At 38.6% G+C, this 17,463-nt stretch overlaps 2 protein-coding genes across 2 annotated transcripts; both read right to left on the bottom strand.

Annotated features, from left to right (window-relative positions):
- Positions 1-3,096: 3,096 nt before the first annotated feature.
- On the bottom strand, positions 3,097-4,226 carry LOC122641479 (transcription factor MAMYB). Its single transcript, XM_043834726.1, has one exon. The coding sequence runs from the start codon at positions 4,196-4,198 to the stop codon at positions 3,236-3,238; it is 963 nt and encodes a 320-aa protein (XP_043690661.1). The 5' UTR covers positions 4,199-4,226; the 3' UTR covers positions 3,097-3,235.
- A 12,853-nt stretch (positions 4,227-17,079) lies between these two features.
- LOC122643868 (protein phosphatase 1 regulatory subunit INH3) lies at positions 17,080-17,463 on the bottom strand. Its single transcript, XM_043837439.1, has one exon. The coding sequence runs from the start codon at positions 17,461-17,463 to the stop codon at positions 17,080-17,082; it is 384 nt and encodes a 127-aa protein (XP_043693374.1).

Genomic DNA, 17,463 nt, shown 5'->3' with positions numbered 1-17,463 from the left:
GTGGCATGTGATCTACCGATTCAAGTTTGCAACCACACCTGCTGAAGCTTGGATCAATCAGCACTTGTCTCTTGGCTAGGTTACTCCCAGTAGCAATCCCTTGAGCACACACTCTCCATAAGAAAGTGTTGATTTTTGGCAAAGACTTGTAGCTCCAAATTCTTTTCCAAGTATCAGTGGGAACCTCCTCCCACTCATGGCGATTAGATGTAGGAGTTTGAGAGCTCATCAGCTGATCTCGTTGGTTTGAAAAGAGGTGATAGGCAGACTTGATAGAAAACTTCCCATTTTGGCTGTACCCCAGACCAGTCTATCCTCCCTCGGCAATATACTCAACTTAATCTTCAATATCTGCTCCTTATCTGATGGATGAAAGAATAAGTCCAGCAAATCCAGCTTCCAGGTTCTATTGTGCTGATCGATCAATTCTGAAACCAGAGATAAATTACATCCACTTGGCTTAGGATATTGCACCTTGAAGTTCAATGAGGACAGTAGCCAGTTTCCTCCCCAGATATCGATCCTGTCACCCCTTCCAACATCCCAAAGTAAACCATTCCCATGACAATACTCCGCCAACCCCACGAAGGTTTGTTACCCAAAGAGGCATCAAGGAACTCCGAATTTGGGAAATAGATTGCCTTTGTAAATCTGGCCCAGAGGGATGTTGGATCCTCCAAGAGCCTCCATGTAGCCTTTGAGAGAAGACCCCGGTTCTGCAATATTGGATCTCTTAAACCAAGATCCCCCTTTTCTTTAGATCTACACAATCTCCGAATTTCAAGAGATCCAGTGAATCTTGGTTTCCTCTTCGTTTTGTCCCTAATAGAAGTTACTAATGGCCTTCCTTATAGAGTCATGGGTTGAGGCAGGAAGAAGGATCATACATGCCTGGTTACTCACACTGAAGTATTCTACCAAAAAAAATAAAACAAACTTACGCTAAAGTGAACTGAATGAGATAAACATTAATTATGGAACCTGAATATAATTGAACTATTAGTTAGGGGTGTCAAAACAAACCCCGAACCGGTCGAAAATCTATGACCGAACCGAATCGACCTTTATTTGATTGGTTTTGGATTGGGGTATGACGGGATCGATTGAGAACCAGACCACACTGAACCGACCAATATCTAGGCCGAAACTAAATCGAATGAAACCGATAAAAAAAATCATTGATTATGAAGTTAATTATGAATATGTGAATTAATTATCTAATGATTTCAATAGTAGTGGGAATATTTTTGATTTACATGGAATTGATACAAATCAATGAATATGATGTTATGAATAGAGAAATTGATTTAACAATGTTCCATTGATTTTTTTTGTTCACTGTACAAAATTAGTTCGACATTCAAATGAATGGAATGATTTGATAGTATGATTCATTTTATCTTCTCATTGATTAGTTATCATTTATTCCAATATTAGTTATCTTCCCTTTACAATTTATTCCCCCATGTTTCGATTCGGACATAAATAATTGAACACATCAAATACAACATACTTGTACGTATCTAATACGTATCCATCTTTACAACAGTTTCCATCTTTACAAACACTGGCCATGAGATTGGATAATTGATTAGCTGCCAAATCTCAGGAGGACCCGGGTGGTCTCAGATGCTTTTACACTTTAAAATTTCTGGCTGTTGCATCCTTTTGCTAATTTTGTTGCTCCAGAGATTATATACATAATTTTTGTTTAGGTTCCTTTCCTACCGTTCGAATATAAAATGTATTAATGTAAAATATTTTAAGCAAAAAACAGCAACGACATGATAGAGAATAATAATATTTAGACGGTAGTTGAAGAATGAAGTAAAATATTTCCTTTTGTCACACTTTTCTGTAAAAGCTAATAAGTAAATTAGTTGAAAACTTTGTTTACCAAAGTAAGTTTTTGATTTAGTTAAACAATCATTGTTGGCATCAGTTGAATAATATTACATTTAATTTTTGTTTCAACTTTGCATTAATTTACAAAACCTTGCTTCCGACCAGACAGAGCCTTTAGTTTGCTCTTTAGACGGTAGAAGCCACAGCCTGGAATTTCAGGAGGATAAAAAGTCAAAGTTTGAGGAAAATTGTTCATTTTAGCTCTGCAATTCCTACACTAATTAGAGTATATTAAAAAGAATCCCGTTGAGTTATAGTTGAAATTACTCAATAATGGCATTAATGTGCATCAAAAACAGAAAACTAATAGCATCAGAGGAAAGATAGAATAAAAAGAAGAGAGGCGGGAGAAAGAGAATGGAATAAATAAAAGAAGATGTAAAGAAAACCAACCAATCTCAAGAAGAAACTAAAGGCACGCATAAACCTGCAGAAACTATGAGCCTTAAAACAACACGTAGCCGTGAAGGTTAGACAAACACACAGGGAGTAATGGCCTTTCATTACATTCATCTTTCAACACAAAAAACAGATGAAAGTCAAGCCATCTAAAACTGAAATTTAGAGCCAAAAAGAACAACTATTTCTCATCAAACAAGCTTAAGAAGCCACCATGTACAAGCATTTACCCCAATTTTAAATTTTTTTTTTTTGGGTTGGGGGGGGGGGGGGTAGGGGGGAGCCATGAAAACAAAAAAATCCTGGTTTTATGGGCAATTATGTATGAAGTTTCTCTAAGTGCATTAAAAGCAACATGTTTCCTGCAAAATGATAAAATTCCAGAATAATGACACGAACTTCACTACTTCTAGAATCTAGAATGAGCTCCTTATCAATGTAGCAAAGGAAGACCTAAATTCCGTGGAGTGGGAAAAAAAAAAAAAGGAGAGCTATACAATTGCAAAAGCCATACAACATATTTTTCTCTCTTGTAGTCGTATATATGGAGAATAAGTAAATTCAGAAGGAATCAAAGTCCATTAATGATGGAACAATTCTCAAATGAAACAAAAACTCAGAGAAAGTGGTCACCTCCAATCCATTTTTTTTTTGGGAACTTAAATAGCTCTACCCGATTCCTCTCTGAGACGAACAATGAACATGAAATCAAAATCCAGACCCATAAATTGTACTCTTACAACAAATGCAAAAGAAGACCCCCCAAAAAAATAAATAAATAAAATAAAGTATAATCTCTGACAAATTACTCATTAACCTTCGAGTTTTGACATTTTTGGTCAGTAAGATAACGATCCAACTCTTACCTCATTGATGCCGTAGAAAGAAATTGGAAACTATGGGCAAATTACCCAATTTTATTAAGGCCTTACTATGAGTCTGCAATAGCTTTTGAGCTACGGAAATCCCTTTTCAACTCGGTGATTCTTTTCATACAAACAGCCTTAGATTTACCCGGAACAGCAGCTGCGATCTTCTCCCATCTCATCGGAACATCTTTCGGAAATGCCTTCAGAGCATTAAGAAGAGCAATATCTTCGCCAGAGGTCCAATTCAAACCAATGTTTTCTTTCTTAATCTCAACATTAGTCGTCGACCCAACTGCTGATTCTTCATTCACAGCTTCCAACCGCTTGTCTAAGGGTTTTCTTTGCTTCAGAAACTGCGAGAATGAATCTCCACCACTGGGTCTCTTCTCTGACAGTGATTTCGCCGTCTTAATCACACTATCCAATTCGTGCCGTCCCCGGAAAGCTTCAGCTATCAATTCCCATCGTTTCGGCTCTCCAACAGGATGCTTCGATATCTGTTTCGTCAGCAGCTCAAAATCCTCGTCAGTCCACTCCTTTACGTCTTCAACCACAAACCCATTATCGTTACACGCAGGATTCCCTCTATTTTTTTCGAATTTCTTCTCTGAGTTGTTAACAGTTGCAACCACCAGTGAAGATGAGTTCACCACGGAATCCTCAGATCTCCGAACTTTCTGGCGGCGACCGGAAGCTCTTTTCTTCGATTCATCGACTTCGAGGGGCGGATCGAGATCTGGCAATGGCTCGAGAGGCTCGCCCTTACCGACACGAATGTCGCCGCCGGTGATAGAGATCGGAGCGAATGGGCCAACAAGGAGGGACAGAGAGAACCATATGAAGAGGAATTTGAGGGTTTCGGATTGAAGAAAAAAGGAGAGAACGAAGAAGAGAATGGAAACAGAAGTGCAGATGAAGACCAATGGTTTGCTGATCTTCTGGGTTTCAGATTCCGGGCTGTGAGAAGAAGAAACGCGAGAATGGAAGAGGAACCTCGGTCGGCTTTCTTCGTCCAAAAATTCCATCTTTTGATCTACAAAACAAGAGAGTTTCCATCACCTCCAATCCAGTTACATATGAAAAATGCTTCATCTTTAACCACATCAATGCAAAACTCATTTAGCTGATTGGCCCATGTCTCAAATGTGTAAAAAGGAGTTGACCCCAAACTCAAGTGGATTTGGTTTGTCAGAATAACCATAACCAATAAGATCAATTGAATATACCCTATGTGATTTTGCAAGAACTGGAATGTTTTTCCTCCAATGATCGCTGTTCAGAAGGACAACAATGAGCCACAACAGCTATTTTAGAGGAGCCAAAAGGAAAACTAAAAAAATGAATAAAAGTTAGAAACCAACCAAAAAGATCAAGCTAGTATATCCTTCAAAAACAAAAATTCCCATCTTACATCATCAAGATGAGTACATAATGAATTAAATAACTGACCTTGCAAGTAAATGGCATAATATATACATATAGACTACATCTCTGAATTCATATTTTCCCACTTGCCATGTCAAAGACTATTGGGCACACTTCAGATTCAGACTCCATGTCCAAGTCCATGTAAGTAAAACTGACATCATGTATGGTTAATATTTTAGAAATTAAAATTCATACTTACTATTCATAGTTTTCATTTTTTAATGGGATTGTCTGAATGACACCTCTATAAGTGTATTTACAACTTGACACCTTTTAATTGCCCCTTGTCTTATTCTCATTAGTTCTTTAAGTTAGGGGTATAAAAGGGTTTTCAAAAATAATTTGAAAGTGAAATATGTGAGGATTATTGTGGAAGAGTAAAAAATCACACACACAAACATATGGATACAATATTGATTATGAACTTTCCCAGAATGACACGTAAAATTCTACCTAGCTGATGGGTTCCCATTTTTTTTTTTTCCCAACTGAATCTTTATTGTGAAACCAAACCATTGCCAGACTAACCCTGCCACATGTTAGCTGTAAGCTAAATTCCCAAATATGAGCAGGGCTATAAAGAAATATATTTAACTTTTCGGAGAATCTATTGTTTCAACAATTAAAATATGCTTTACTCGTTAGGTTATGTCACTTGGAGAATTCAAAAGAATAGCCATACCAGGGCCAACACTTCACCATCAAATAAAAACTTCTGTACTCAAGTCATACCCTTTCTAAGTTCCCATGATATGTTCATAGGACACACTTAAAAGATCCATACTTACAACGACCCTACATAAATGCATTCTCAAGCTGACACACATAAATTTGGACCTGCTGCAGCTCACTGTGGCCACTTTGTTGCTGCAGTTTGAGTTTTCAAAGATACCTAAGCAATAGCTGGAGGTTGCTAGTGGTGCATTCTCATAAAACCAACTTCCATGTTCCTCTATATTGGGTGGGGAAAATTTTTCCTTTTTCAGGACATGAGTCACTCATAATAAGCATATGCACAGCAATTAATCTAAAAAAAAATGCAGGGATTCTAGTTTCCAGGATGTCTGTTTGACATAGTAAACGGTGCATTTGTAAATACAAGCTCACTTACAAACCATATGTTTGTACTAAATTCACAGACCATGAGGTATACTCATGGCAGTAATGCAGTGCAGAAATATCTGGAATCTGTATACTGGTTACAGTAATAGTTTTTTTTCCCCCACAATGAAGGCAGTTTAGTGTCTTCACCAAGGAAGTTCATTGTCCCTCAGTTTCCCCTTTTCTATCCCCACATGGTTAGTTCTATGGACCTATATATCTATTAGTGAGGAAACACACAAAAGAGACATTCAAGTACTTCTTTAGATTTATGAAGATTCTCCTAGGCAATCATTTAAAGTCTAATTCTTATCCAATAAAGTTTTTCTTAGACTCGTAAGTGGCTAGCCCCAACATCACCATTCCAAAAGATGCATGGAAGGAACATCAGGATCATGTGGATTAAGAACTCAGCCTCCTGAATTGACACCAAACAATAAAACACACAATCTATCTTATGTTGAATTTTCCAAGGAAAATCACCAAATTATTAATAGTTCATTGACAAAGAGAATGCAATAGATACCAATAATGTTGAAAGACATAATGAACTAGAAAAAATAGTAAGCCAATAAGAAACATATTATTATGGTTTAATTTCAAGATAACTGAACACACAGGTTGGGTTGGGCTGGGCTGGGCTTAAGTCAGAGCCCGAGCCCAAAGGAGGCCCAATATGAGCATATATCTCAATACATAGCTTGATTATCCCAAGATAGGCAAAATAATGGATGCAGAACCATCGGTAATTTAAGCATTTTAACTATGGATTGTGAAGATATATGTACCGTTATCTTGTTGACATTCATGCTGCATCATTAAATATGAGTAAGTCCATGTGATAGAAGACTCCATATCTATCTCATTGGTCAGATTTAGAACCAAAATGAATAAAAGAGTTCATCCAAAGTCCATTAGGGTCTTTTTGGTATCATTTTTCATTTTGCTTTTTGCCTATTTAAAAAAAATCATTACTGAAAACCATTTCCCTCAAAAAATAAAAATTGTTTGGTCACTACTAAACATAATTGATTGTAGAATGAAAAATAGGTTTGGTATGTCCATGTGCAAATGATTTTTATGAATTTTTTTAAAAAAGGGACCAAAGCCCGTATGTATAGTTTAAGTGGTAGGTGAAGAGAAGACTCTTCACCCATCTTCCTCCCCAATCTGAAACAAAGATCATAAACAAACAACAACCACACCAGAGATCATAAAACTCAAAGTCCATAAAACAAAGAACGACGAAAGCAGAGACTTAAGAAAAGGAATATTCCCACAACAGTTGCTAATCGGACATCCACGAAAACAGGTAGCAGATAACAGTATTACAACATAGCACAACAAACCAAATCTCAAAAAAAGTTTAAAACAAAGTAACAGATCAAAGAATGAATTTCACCTCAAAATACATTTAACCAGAAAATAACAAAAGAAAAAAAATGATTCTTAGTTCAAGTTATATCAAGTACACTAGATCTGTGAACTACACAAACACAAACTTGAGCTCTTCCATCGATTGGATTAAGGAAAATATAGAAGCAAAGACGAATAGATCAATACAGAAACAAAAGAAGAAATTCCTTAAAGAATCATTGACGAAATCAGAAGGGAAAGGGCTCAAATCTTCCCTCAGATGTGCAAAGCCAGAAATGAGCCAATGAGGTGAAGAATGAATTCTCTCGCCAAAGCCAATGGAGATGAGCGATGCCAATCGACGAAATACTTTATGTTTCTTACACAGTTTAACAAATATATCCTGAGGACCAAAACTCACCTCCCTTCCTGCTGTCACAACCACTTTCTTCCCTGAAGGCTATTTTATAGGATATTTTGGTTATTTTATACAAATCTGGTTATCTGTTTCGTGGTTTTCCCCATAAGATTTTTTGTTGTTTTGTTCAGGAATTAGCACAATGGTTAGCCTTGGTATGTGGGGATTTTAGTCCCTGTTCCACAGAGATGTTTGAGAACTTAACAGATTCCATGAATTTTAGCACAAGTTACAGTCTTTTTTTCAGCATCAAATAACTAAAACATGAAAGGAACAAAAAGTACAAATAGTCCAACCAAAAAACAGAGACTTGACCAGGATACTAGCTTCGACACAAGTCCTCAAACCGGTCGTAGCATAGCTGAACAAGAAAATTCAGAACAAACATAATATACAATGCTTGCGGCTGCGGCAACCAAATAATTTTATTGATTTTGTCGCCGACCACCCATTAATGTACCTGATCAGATTTTAGCACAAGTTACAGTTTTTTTTTCAGCATCCAATAACCAAAAGATGAAAGGAACGAAAAGTACAAATAGTCCAACCAAAAGAAACAGAGACTTGACCAGGATAATAGCTTCGACACAAGTTGATGCAGATTCATCACCAAGCTGGGCTTATTATGATGGGAATAAGTCTAGGTTTAGGTTCTATACATGTTGGGCCTTTGACCCCATGGGTTTTCTATGTAATAGGCCACTTTTATGGGCCTAAAATATGGGTAATTAGATTGCATACGGGATTAGCCCCTATACTTAGTTTATTTTTATGTTTTAGTATTTGGAATTGAACCGGTTCAAACCATGGCCCAATTTAAGTGATTTTTATTCTTTTATTGCTTAGGGAATATTCTTTTATTTTAAGTTGTTTTTTAGTCCCCACACCCCTCCACGATTTCTAAAGAGGGAGTAACTTGTATTAGGAATCAGCCTAGTGATCAAACTCCTAGGCTGAATAGGAATTAGGCCATTGGCCATCTTATAAATAAAACAGATCAAACAGATCGTGGGAGGCTCCCCCACAATTCAGAATTTAAAAAAATAACTCTTGCTTGCTGCCATTGCTGCTGCTGCCTTGCTATTGAGAGTTGCCCGGTGAGTCATATCAAGATGAAGGGACTGGTGGATCTTCAATTGACTCCTTGAATCTTGTAGATCGGGAGGACCTGCTACTTGTCTTCAAGCTGCTGCCATTGAAGACCTGCAACTCCAAGTAAGTGGTAATATTATTAGCCATCCCTCTTCTTCGCCTAACCCTCTAAACCCAGCCCATTGATCCCCATTGCCAACACTCCATTAGAACTATCGATCCATTAAAACTCTAAACCTTCACATTCTGTTCAGCACTATTCCACCATCAGAACCCATCCATATTTAAACCACAGTACCTTCACAATATTCCCTCCACTCGATCCTAACTTCAGACCCATCCCATCATCTAAACCCTAATTCCCCTCATCTCCATTAAATTTCCAAAACCCTAAAATCCACCTAGACAATTCCAGCCATCAAAAACCCTCCATACTTTGGTCAAGTGTTCATCTCCGCCCTAGGAGAAGTCGATCCAAAGCCCCCACCTTAATTCCCACTATAAATTCTAGAATCCCTCACTTCCCTCTTTTCAAAAACCCAAAACCCTAACCTTAGTGGCTGCCCAAATCTATCTAACCTACTTCTACCCATCCAAAACCTATAAAACCTAGTTCATTAGACTCCCCTACACCTGCCTAGCTTTACCATATAAGACACACTCCCATTGACCTAAAACCTCAATTCTGCGCCCCCCATCGAACCAGCAGCTTTACAGATCTTGGTTGTTTGGCTCCTAGTAGGTCTCCTACCTATCTAGGACTGCATTACAAGTCCTCAAACCGTTCGTAGCATAGCTGAACAAGAAAATTCAAAACAAACATAACATGCAATGCTTGCGGTTGTTGCAACCAAATAATTTTATTGATTTTGTTGCCAACCACCCATTCTTATACCTGATCAGAGAAGACACGACTGAAGTTGTGCTGTTCATCGGGCATGTCCTGGGCAGGAAGATGTGGGGCGGGAGTGGGTGTGGTTTGAATCTTGATCCAATGAATGATCAGGGAGAAGAACTCAAGAGATGGGGAAGGGCGGTTGCAGGAGGAGGAGGAGGAAGGAGGAGGTCGGGACTTGCCTTTCTAATTAAAGGGGGAAATGACTCCTTTACCATTGACTTTGGGGCTTTATAAGCACATACTCATTAAAGTTCCGCAAAAATGACTAAAAACGATTTTTTGGCCAAAATCCATAATAAGGTCTCAAATTTATTATGGTTTTTCTATTATTTTGATGTTTTTTAAATAGAAATAAGGTCCATAAATGAAACCAAACACTTGTAAAAAGGTTTTTGTGACAGAAAAACAAAATGAAAAATGATACCAAAAAAACCCTTAGACCTTCCCCATTTCTCTTTCTAACTACCAACTTCTTTTATTAACCTGTTACATAAAAATATAAAACCTAGCCTGTTTTTTGGTTTTAGTGAATATTTTTTCCCCCAAAAACAGATATTTCAGTCATCCAACAACTGGGCTCCTGGGCACACATTGGGATTGTATCTACATGGGCCCAACGCACATCCAGCCAGCCCAGCCGTTGGATGCCTCACTGGGTACTCCCTGGATGATAGGCTCGCTGGAGAGGAGCCCAATCCAGCTTAATACGGATTGGGCTCCTCTCCAGCGAGCACCCCATCCAGTGAAGCACCCAACGACGGGGCTGCTCTGTGCATGCCGAGATGTGCGCTGAGGTGGTGCCAGGCACACATCCCGGCACACTGCAAGCTGCCCCGCCGTTGGATGCCTCACTGGGCACTCACTGGACGGAGTGCTTGCAGGAGAGGAACCTAATCCGCTTAATACCTGAAGTATGGGCAACCTGTTTTCTTTTTGGCAACTATTAAACATCATTATTAATTCAAAAGCTACACTCTTCTGCTGTTTGAACATGCTTTTCTGTGCGTCAAGGCTAAAAAAGGTGAAATAAGCCATGGCTACAAACCCAGTGGATAGATAGGTATCTCTTTCATTGGCTACAAGTCAAATTTGGTGGCCCAATTCAACAATTTCGTCAACAATTGAATTAGTGAATTAGACTTCTCAATTGTCTTAAGAAGCTTTCTTTCACTGTATGACAAACTTTCGTAAGACAATTGAGAAATCTAATTCAATAGTTTAGTATTTTGGATGAAACAATATAAAATATTAAATAGCAACAAGGTCGTAAGTCAGTAGACGAGTTGTGGTATTATTGTACTAGTATCTTTGTCATATTGTCTACGCAGATAATACCCTAATATGTAGTGTCTATACCTTTTTAACTAAGGGATTTTTTTATTGACACCCATTAAGAGTCAAATATTTTGTATACTTTACTCTTTTTTTACCTTTTAGTATAACACATTTTTTTCCTACTGAGGGTAAATACTGTGATTTCACATGTGTACTTGAAAAATATGCAAGACAATTACAGCTTTTAATAATAACATAATAATAAGTCACTTTCAAATTATTTTTGAAAACCCTTTTATATCCCTAACTTAAACATTTTTTTGCGAATAAAACAAGGTGCAATCAAAAGAAGGTGTAGAGCTGTCATTTAGATAATCCCACTAACTAATTATACATTCTCACCTTCCCTCCCCTCCCCCAAAAAAATAAATAAATAAATAAAAGGGGGGATGTCAAACAAGATTAAAATAGCCACTAGGCAGTCTAAGCTTCTCATTGTAAATTCCTAACCAAGGCATTAATCAAGGGTCACAGTCAAAATCATAGGCCGTGTTTAGTATGTTTTGTCAGAATAGATTTGGGCCCAAAACGCATTTTGAAGCATGAAAAACAACATTTTCTCAATTCAGAATGTGTTATAGACCTAGAATCTATTCCAAGAATACATAACAAACAGAGCCTCAGTTTCATTGAGCAACAGGGATTGTGTTGCAGTCATTCTTCAAATCAATACACAGAAAATTGGAGAGCATATCCCCTCCCCCTTTTTCTCTTTTCTTTCCTCATTCCAAACTAGAATGTCAGGGTAACCTGTGGCCATCTCATATCAAGAAGTACGACAGTATATAACCAAATCAAAATGGTCATATAATGCAAAACATCCAACATAACAGAATAGATATCCCAATGCGAACAGGTTGAATTTTCGTAAGAACATATGGAAGAACTGCTTACTCAGTATCCACTATGATGATTCAAAAGTAATGCTTAATCACGGACAATCTTTCTACATGCACACTGTGAAGCATCCTGCCACTTAATCACACAATGCACACCGATCTGAATCCAGTACTCAGCTTCAACAACCTCCAAAAAGGTTGGGAGGGGGCAATCCAACCCAGATATGCTCCAATACATACTACTTTAGTCGCATTCAGAATCTCAGTTTCATTGAGCATCAGGAACCATGCTGCAATCATTCACCAATGCATACCAGAGAAAATGGATGCTCCAATCCTTCCCCTTCTCCTTTCTTTCCTCATTCCAAAATCCAAACCAATATAACAGAAAAGATATCCCAATGAGAACGACTTAGTTACAGCTAAGAACATATAAAAGATCTGCTTACTCACTATCCACTAGGTTGATTCACCAATAATGCTTAATCATGGACAATCTTTCTTCATGTATGCTATGAAGAATCCCACCACTTAACCACTCAATGCACACCGATCTGAATCCAGTATTCAGCTTCAATAACCTCCAAAAATGTTGGGAGTGGGGTACCCAACACAAATGTGCTCTAACACACGTACTAGTGCAATCACAGCTGGACTTCGGAAGGGTACTGGAAGAGATTTAACAAGAATGAAGCCAAACCTTTGCTTAATCGCAGTAAACAAGGGAGTGCATTACTGTATTTTCTTCATTTAAGTGCCAAAGGGCACGTATTAGTATCCAATCCTCTTCTTACAAAGGCTCTCTCTGACAGCCAGAGCCTCATGGATGGCTTTCCAATGAAAGTGTTCTCAACTTTGGGTACTGTCTTCAGTTTCTGCATCTCCCTCCAAGTGTTTAGGGCAGAATTCTCCTGCAAAACATGACAAGCAGATCTTATGGTGAAGGTGCCATTTTCTGGGGATGCTAGATCCACTTGTCTGTGAACATACGCATGGAAAATGGGGTTTTGGCCACCTTGGAAGAAATACTTGATTCGGAGTCTTCTGTCCTGCATGATCTAATATCAGGATTCTCAATGTCTTCACAGTTCACACATCAGTGAAACCAGCCAAGGGTCAATCCAAATATTGATGGACTCTCCCTCCCTTCCCTACTATTATCCCTCTTCTACCCATTTTCAGATCATTTTTTTCCTTGAGAATACTTCTTATTTCAAAGAGAGCATAGCTTAGGCCTCTTTGCCTGCATGAAGTATGGCAAGCATTCACAGCTTTCTCCCCACATGGAATCAGGAAAGAGGCTAATGTAGTCCTAGATTGGTAGGAGACCAACTAGGAGCCAGTACACCAAGATCAAATATGAACTGGTAGTCTGATTGGGGTAGAATATGATTTTAGTTCAAAATTAGGGTTAGGGTTTGGTTAGGGTTAAGGGTTTTGAAAGGTGGAAGATGATGGAATCTGGGGTGTATAATAACAGGAAATCAGGTGGTTGAATGGTCTTAATATTTAGGTTGAGTGTGGGTAGGGTAGAGGGGAATACATGCTGAAAGTTACGGCTAAATCAGATGGTTAAATCTGGAGTTATGGAGGTTTCCTAGTAGCAATAGGAGAGAAGGGTAAAAGTATAATTTCAGGCAATCGTTTGGGTAGATAGTAATGAAATTTGGATCGAGTCTCTCTTAGGGTGTGAGGAAGATTCAATCAAAATTTTAGCAGGTTCTAACAGTTAGATTTGGCTGGGCAGAATTCTCGCGAAAATCACCTTGCATATGTGACCTTCTAGAAGGGAAGAAGAATAGTTGCAGGTTTCCAGTTCTAGACTTACTAATGGATGAAGAACAGATTGGATCAGACTTGGGGTGATGTTGTAGACTTGAACAGTGCTTGATGATGTAGAAACACCCTTGAAATCAGAACTTGAATGTAGAACATTAATGTAACAGTAATGGAGAAAACAAATAACCAATTCGAACCACCCGGACTTCCCACCGCAAGGTGTCAATCAAATCAAATACTAATTCCTTCAAACGATCCACCCGGGCTTCACACCGCAAGGTGTCGATTGGATCAAACACCAATCCCACTAGCCTTGTTCAAATACAAGACAAATCTTCAATGGAGAAGAAGAGAAAGAGCAACAAAAGCTTTTTCATTAATATCAAAATTTGTGTACCATGCTTGCCCACCTTACAACCTTATATAAAAGACTCAAAAATAGACTCCTACTCTAAAAAGAAAAGGCCTAACCCAATCCTTAACCTACTAGTAATGTAGAAGAGGTTCAGCTAAGAAGCACTTTACAGTAGGATCGATCACAGGTTGCAGCAGAACATCAAAATAGCAATAAAACCAAAATTAGTAACTTAGGTGGTTGGGATCAAACCAGCCATGAGATGGGGATCAAACTTGGGTCGAGTGTAGGGGTTGGTAAGAGGATCCTTGGCTCCAAATTGGTGCTGATTCTAATGGCCAGATACAGAGATAGAGATTGGTTACCAAATTAGAAGGTTAATGCAGAGATCAATTTGGGCAGCAGTTGGGGAAGTCAAGCACAATCGAGTGGAGGGCAAGAGGTGTCCCTGATATACTTTGAATATAATCTCAGCAGAGTCACAGGTTGCTGAATTCTGGAGCCCTGAGATTGCAACAGGTTCTGATGGAGAAAACAGAGCTGCAGGAGTGCTTCCGCCTTCTCTTGGTTGTGTGCAGCAGCAATAGTACTTGAAAGGGATTGGAGATTGCATCTGGTCTTCAAAGAATTCTCCAGCAGCTAAGTATTAGTCACAGAGCAGCAACAAAAAGGTCGAGTAGGATAGGAGAAGAAAGGTAAAAGAAAAGAGGGATAAAGATACTTCGGCTCTCTCAGCCAGGTTTTTCAACCCTTCAAATCATATTCAACACTTGAGAAAGGAGCCATATTTGCATAAGCAAATTTTAATTCATCAGCTAAATCGTGGGGGGGCTTCTAAAAGCCATTACAAAAATATGGAGGGGCAAAGCTTGCTCCTCAAGAAAGAAGAAAATAAAAACTTAACTAATTAACTTCAATCTAAAAAAAATAGAAACTTTCCTAATTAACTTGACTGAAATAAAATAGTAACTAGGATTGACATGAAAATAGAAACTACTAAATACTAATTGATTCTACAGCCTTCAAATCTCTTCAACTGAATCATGTGGACACCACTTCAGATGGCTTAATAGGTGCAGCCGAACTCCATAGTCTGTGGTCCCCACCCTTTAAGTTGTCTCCATTGGTTCAGTTTTAAAGACTTTAAGACATTGACAAAACTGCCCCCACAGTTTCTTCTAGTAATTATCTCACCAAGCCAAATTAAGGGGTTGTGACACTGTTCACGAGAACAGTAAAATACACGACTTAAACCGACTAGGAAACTAAAATACTAAAGGAAATAGACTCAAAATATGGTTGGACTTATAGACTCCTAATCCAACCCAACTTAAATAACAATTAAATAATCACACGACCACTTAACCAAATAAAAAGAAATCTACTAACTAATCCCGTATGTAACCTTAGTACACATATTTTAGGCCCCTAAAAAACCCATGGGATCAAAGGCCCAACATGTATATTACCCAACCCTAGACTTATTCCTAATAAAAGAAGCCCAGTTTGGTGATAAATCTGCATCAAAGGCCCCCTTTCAATCCCCACCAATCCTTGCTTCCATCATCTTCCGGATTTTTCCTTGTCTCTGTTCCCAAAACTGCCTGATTCATCTTCTCACAAACATCTTGATGCAAATTCATCACCCAAATGGGCTTATTTTATTAGGAATAAGTCTAGGGTTGGGACATACATATATTGGGCCTTTGTTCCCAAGGGTTTTCTATGTATTATGCCACTTTAATGAGCCTAAACTAGGGGTACATAGGTTGCATACTGGATTAGCCCTATACTTAGTTTATTTTTATGTTTTTTAATTGAACCGGTTTAAATTGGTTGCATCCAATTGGTTCAATTGATCTAATTTAAGTGAAGTGATCCTATTGGCTAAGAGGTTCTTATATCCTATTGGCTAATAGGGAATCTTTTTTGTTTAAGTAGTTTAAGTTGTTTTTAAGTCATTAGGACTCTATTTTGAGTCTATTTCAGTTTCCTAGTCAGTTTCAGTTAGCTAATAGGTTAGGGATAAGGTTAGGCCATTCCTTTTTAGTGTCTAAGTCTATTTTTGAGTCTTCTATATAAGTTTGTAAGGGAGGCCAGCATTGTACACGAATTTGATTAATAAAAACTCAGTTTTATGCTTGCTGCCTTTGTTGCTGCCTTTGCTCCATCGTGAGCGTGCCTTGTGAGTAATATCAAGGTTGCCTTGTGAGTAATATGAAGGTAAAGGGACTGGTGGATCTCCAATCGATTCCTTGCATTGTGAAGATCGGGAGGGCTGCTACTTATCTCCTTGCATCTTGTAGATCGGGAGACCCCATTGTTCATCTTCAAAGTTGCTACCATTGAAGATCTCTGCAAATCCAGTAAGTTTCAATCTAAGATTTGATTTCAAACCTTCTTCTTCTAATCTGTCCAGTCATTCCCCTTCATTAGACCTAGTCCAAACTCCCCTCCATCCATCAAACCCTAACTTCCATTAAAACCCTAAATCTAATTCTGCCCTAAATTGCAGAATTTTAAAACCTTCCCAAACCCTAACTTCTTTATACCAAAATAACCCCCTAGACCTGCCCATTAATACCCTATAAACCCCTTTCCCAAAATCCACCCCTAAACCCTAGATCTCACAAACAGTCCATTTTCATAAGACCTCTAACCCGAAACCCTAGATTTCCAACTTCATCCAAATCAATCCAAACCTACACCAATAGACTCCTAAAAACCTGCCCATCTTACCAAATAAAACCCTAGCTCAACAACCTAACCCTAACCCTAATTCTGCCCTAATTAGCCTAAGCTGCCCCAAACCAGCAGCCTTGTTAAGTGATCCTAGTACCCTGGCTCCTAATGAGACTTGTCCTACCTAGGAGTACATTACATCTCCTAGAGTTACCAAAACAGAAAACAAGAAGAAGAAGAAGAAGAAGAAGGCTTGGCAGTTGGCATGGACCGAACTGCAAAGCTCACCCACCTATTGCGAGAGACCGAAAGTCTGAAACCTATATTACATTTCCATTCTCCACAAATCAAAAATGGTCAAAACATAGATATTGTGCAGGGAAAACCCACAAAATTGACATGTAAGAGTGTTCATGTTCAGCTTTACTTTTTACATTCAAAGACATCACAAACAACACATAGATTGGACATTACATCTCCAGAAATCACAACTCAACAGCAAGATTGAAGGAATTCTGATCAAAATCATCCTCTCACAAAAATATTTCTTTAGAAACAGAAATATGTCTAATATGAAAACAAATTGTTGAGCTTACTATGCCGGATGACTATAATGTGACGCATCAATGCCCGCCACTTGTGCTGGCCTCGTCATCGTGAGAACAACAACCTCCTCCGTGACCGTTGGCATGGTGTGCATCATCTGCCTCCTTTGATCGGTCGTTGTTGTTGTCCTTGTCACTATCATCATCGTCGAAAGGCTTTTCCTTGTGGAAGATGCAACACTTTTTGGAGCTTTTCTTATTGAGGAATTCATTATCGACAGTACCTTCCTTCCATGTGACCTTCTTCTTCGTCGCCGGTCGCCGGGAGAGGAGAAGAACTAGGGTTTGCTGTTGCGGTCGCTGAGATGAATCTGAAGGAGAGGGTTCTTCTATGGTAATGGTAGTGGTTGCACTGGCGCTGAAAGAATCCAATACCCTAGCGCTACTCAGCGATCTAGCCAT

This window comes from Telopea speciosissima, chromosome 10 (assembly GCF_018873765.1).
Source record: "Telopea speciosissima isolate NSW1024214 ecotype Mountain lineage chromosome 10, Tspe_v1, whole genome shotgun sequence".
Classification (NCBI taxonomy): Eukaryota; Viridiplantae; Streptophyta; class Magnoliopsida; order Proteales; family Proteaceae; genus Telopea; species Telopea speciosissima.
Note: the sequence above shows the minus strand (reverse complement) of the source record. Positions and strands in the feature narration are given on the sequence as shown.